Source organism: Brassica napus, unplaced genomic scaffold (assembly GCF_020379485.1).
Source record: "Brassica napus cultivar Da-Ae unplaced genomic scaffold, Da-Ae ScsIHWf_1455;HRSCAF=2045, whole genome shotgun sequence".
In the NCBI taxonomy this organism is placed as follows: Eukaryota; Viridiplantae; Streptophyta; class Magnoliopsida; order Brassicales; family Brassicaceae; genus Brassica; species Brassica napus.
In genome coordinates this window covers 75422-80070 of record NW_026014869.1, presented here as the reverse complement: position 1 = coordinate 80070, position 4649 = coordinate 75422, and the positions used below count along the sequence as shown (strand labels likewise).

The following is a 4649-nucleotide window of genomic DNA, read 5'->3' as shown; positions in this document are numbered from 1 at the left end:
ATCCGGTATTATCCAGTTATGTAGGCTTTGAAACTATATCACTCCGGAGCTGTGTGTTAATTTTATTCCATTAATGGAGTTTATAAAGTTTGAATCTCGGTTTGGTTTGGTTTAAGTCGGTTTCATTCTACCCGGGTTTATAGGTTGAACCTTGCCTTGGTTCAGGAGAATGACATGAAAATTGATATTGATATGAGTAGATAAAACTAGGTATGCTAACTTTGCCATGGATTAACCTTATAAGAGTAACTTTATCAAATTCATAGTTTATTGATTAATAATGGAACATAAATTAATAATTCAAATGATAAAAATATCAAAGACTTAGCGAGAAAGGGAAACCGGTCGAACCTAACCAGCCTTCACCACCAATAAACTGACCAGCCGTATACTGCTGAGCCTCTGTTACATTTGTAATCACCTGATAACCCTTCCACTTTACTCTATTTGCAGTTCCAGACCCTGCTCCTCTATTCAAATACTCTCTATAAGTCAGAGTATCCAACGCAAAATCTCCACTCCACTCAAGCCATCCTTCGGGTCGGATCACGTCGGATATATCCGACTGCATTATCACTGTCCTTGAATATTGTTTCCAAGGACGGCCAAGATACGTCGAAAAACTTCCTTTCACGGCCATAAGATCCGACGTGGCACCAATCTTACAGTTCTGAATCACAATACCAGTGTTTTGGTTCGGGTCGGACCGGCCCTGAGCCGTGACCATGTTTTTCTGGTTGGAGTTCGGTCTGCGTGCGTTTATAACACAGTCTTGTAAAACCGCGGCTGCATTTCCGAAGATGAAATCAACGGTTCCAGCTATGTGACATTTGACAAAGAACTGACGGTTGGAGTGAACGTAAAGTGTGTCTTGATAAGCTAACATGTCACAGTTGTAGAAAGCCGAGAAGTCTGACCCGACCCGGAGAGCCACAGCTTGATGCTTTGACGGACCAGCCGTGTTTTGGAACGTGATATCACGCGCTAAGAATCTTTCACCAACGGCAGCTACATTCACGAGAAAACAAAACATAAATTAACGTGAAAATGTCTCTCATGTGATGTTACATGATACATATACCGAAAGTCCTCGAAAGTACTATTTTGGAATTTTATAAAATTATAAAAAAAACATTAAATTTGTTAAAAGTTGCATGATGAAGAATTTTAAAAAAGAAAAATGAATAATTGGAATATTAAAAAGTTGATGTTTTAGATTTTTCACATGTACTTACTAAACAAAATAAATATGCACTTTTTGTTTATTATTTCTGAGTATTCTTTTAATTAGTTTAATGTTTTATTATTTTTCTAATAAAAATTTACCACTTATATTTTCTAACTTAGTTATATTTTATTTTAAAATTAAATGTATTACTTTAAATTTAGAATAATTGATTTTAATAGAAAACAAAAACAGAAACATCAATTATTTAGATTCAGAGAGAGAGTACATACCAACTGTAGCTGAGTGGAAAGTGGTGCTTCCATCAACGACGTTTCTTTTTCCGGTGATAATAGTCTTTCCTCGACCATCTCCTAAAAACATTATATTCTTCTTCTTCTTCGACACTTCCACATTCTCTCTATAAACTCCTGCTTTTATATGTATCACATACCTCTTATTACTCTTCTCCGGCGCAGCTGCTACAGCCGCCGCAACCGTCGTAAAGTCACCGCTTCCATCAGCCGCCACCGTGGCGTCTGCATTAACCCCCGTTGACCCTTGAAGAAGCCTTCTGTCTCCGATGGATAACCAGTTTGGCCAGCCTTCTCCGTCTAAGTCGCCTGTAAGCTCCTCTTTGAGTTTGCGGTTGTTGGTGGAGCTGGACTTGTCTTTCAGCTCGAAGTTGGCTATGTCGGTTTCTGTCATGTTCTTGATCATTGCTAATGCGTTACTACACATGTGCTCCACATGTACCTGTTTTGGTCGGTTCATTGATAAGCTGTAACATTTTGTTTTTATTCGTTTGAAAGAAATGCTGTATATAAATGCATAATAAGTTCATACATTTACCTCTATTTAATTTTAAATATTCATTTAAACTTTATATTAAATTTGTGTACCTGCCCCTTCAATAAGGCCTTGCGAAGTTTCCGATCTGCTTTGTCGTAAGAGAAGCCGTCAAGGCAAGTCCCTTGGTTAGTAATGGCTGAGCTAATTAGGGTTTTCAGATCATCAGCATGTTTCCTCAGAGATTTTCCTTTAGGATACTGATCAAGATCCTCCAGCGCCACGTGAAGCTCATCTAACGTCTCATCAATAATCTCCAAACAATCATGAAGCGCTGTTACCTCACGCGCCGTCAAGCCTTTTCTTTTAGTGATAAGCTTCTTGACGGCGAAGTAATTGTGTTTCACGGCGTTTGTGGTTAGGTTCAGCGACGCTTCAATGACGTCCTTATCTGACGTCAACTTTTTCCCGGTGGCTGCCACGGCGGAGAAACAGAGCTCCGGGTAAAGGGTTGAGCTGCAAACGGACTTTAAAACGGCGTGTGATGTAGGAGTTAGCGTTGGGATTTTTTGGTTTTTGGTTTGGTTAGATTTTGTAACGGCGATTCCAACGACGGCGGAAAATAGCACCAAAGCTAAGACGGCGGAGGAGATAATAAGTTTCTTGTTGTTCTTGAAATCTGAGAACTTGGATATGAGATCTTTTATTGGTGCCATTTTTGTGTGGGAAATGTTGTTTGTGAGGAAGTAGAAGATGGTGGAAGAGGGTTTATATATTGAATTTTGAGATGAAATGGTTATATTTTTATTATTTTATTTTGAAATGTTGTTTTACTTGCTTGCTTTTTATGTATATTAAAATTTTAATTATTTGAGCTGATCATTTTCAATCTCCCTTAGGCCCACTTTTGATATCATACTATTATAAAATTAATGATCTCGTATAAAAGTTACAAATTATCTTGAATTCATATTTTTTACATTTAAAGTATAGATTCAATTAAATTTGCTTCTACTTGACTTGACCAGCCTCAATAGCTATTTAGTAATAAGGATCAAAACAGTTTACATAGGATGAGCTAACCTCACGTGATTGAGCACCTTTGCAAGGTGACGCGCACGGACATTTCTAGACTTCGGTATATAAGATATAGTGGTAAAAAAATCGTTAGAGAGGGAAATTCGTTTTTGTTTATTCTGAGGATTTTGAATGTACTGTACTATTTTTTTCTCGATTCGTATGAACATGCGTTATTTTTATTTCCAAGGAGGAAGAAGCGACTACTCTTGTCCACGTTAACATAATAAATTTTCATAATTACTATATGAATAATATTTGAATGAAAGTGTCCATCTGTTTTTAGTTACACACACCGAAATCGACCTTTAATGAATTTATAACTATGAAATAGAATAATTTTTCTTTGTTTATTAGTAGTAATAATTAACTAAAATCAAATGTAAAATATATCCCTTCATCACATGCTGTTCCCGGAATTTATGCTAGGAAAACGAATATTTTAGATGTTATTGGTAACGACAAATGTTTCAAAACATGTCATTGGGGCTATATATTGATGTAACCTACATGCTTAAGTATCGTTAAGAAATAAACTACATACTTAAAGTACACGGTATGTAGCGACAACATTCAAAACAGAAAAAAAATATGAAACAACAGGAATATTATTTTCTTGATTTTATAATAGGGTAATATTCCATTTTCATATTTAGCAGTGTTGTATAAAAAGCTTTTTTTGTTGTATAAAAAACTAGATGTCAGCATGTAGTAAAAACATTGTCTCCCTCTCCTCTGTCATGCCACCTAAAAAAAAAAGAAGAAGCATAATCGGTCCTTCAATAGATCTTCTAAAATGGTTCGTCTTTAGAGCTCCATGAAGAAGTCATCATCTCTCGCCAGTGCTCCATGTGCTGATGCTGTAACCACCACCAAAGTGGTAAAAATGACAAAAACTAAAGCTAAGGAGGTTGTCAATCCCACCAGTTCTACTTTTTCTACGGATTTCGTAGTTGTTTCTCCTGTCTCCCCAATTCCGGTCTTATCGTTGGGTCTGACTGCAGTTATCACCAGTACGGTTGCTGATAACACTTCTACTCCCGCTATCATTGGTGAAGAGGTATCTACGGGAGTCATTCCTATAATCAATTCAGATGAGAGCTCATTGCGTCAGGATGTGCGCTCGAATGAAGCTGCTGGAGTAAAGAGGTATGCTAGTCTTCTTAAAGAGTGCAACTTTGGAAGAGATAGGCACGCCAGTAGAACATGTCTCGTGTGCTCCGTTTGTCCTCATCCCGGATGATAACATCGCAGCAGCCAAGGAAGAGTTTCGCGAGTTCATCTTTGCAAGATTTCCCGGTGACTGCCCTTCAATGGGACGAATTATTGGAGTAGTAAATTATATATGGGCTAAGACTGGTCCGAGAATCTTTGTACACAATGTTGGCAAGGTGAATACCTTCTAAAAGTGACGAACGTCAAAACCAGGGAGATACTCTTGGGGAGGACGTGTTGGAACATTGCTGAATACCCGATGTTTGTGGCTCCATGGTCGCCTAAGTTTACTCACGAGGAGGGGCCTCTGACCAATGCAGTTGTGCCGGTTGAGCTTCGGGGAGTTCTGTATCTGTTATTCAACAAAGAAAACTTAAGTAGACTGGCCACCGCAGTGGGGAAA

At 38.0% G+C, this 4649-nt stretch overlaps 1 protein-coding gene across 1 annotated transcript; it reads right to left on the bottom strand.

Annotated features, from left to right (window-relative positions):
- Positions 1–250: 250 nt before the first annotated feature.
- On the bottom strand, positions 251–2740 carry LOC125597397 (pectinesterase 2-like). Its single transcript, XM_048772125.1, has 3 exons — positions 2068–2740; positions 1459–1921; positions 251–1008 (listed from the first exon to the last, which is right to left on the bottom strand). The coding sequence occupies exons 1-3, from the start codon at positions 2668–2670 to the stop codon at positions 317–319; spliced, it is 1758 nt and encodes a 585-aa protein (XP_048628082.1). The 5' UTR covers positions 2671–2740; the 3' UTR covers positions 251–316.
- Between the last annotated feature and the right edge of the window lie 1909 nt (positions 2741–4649).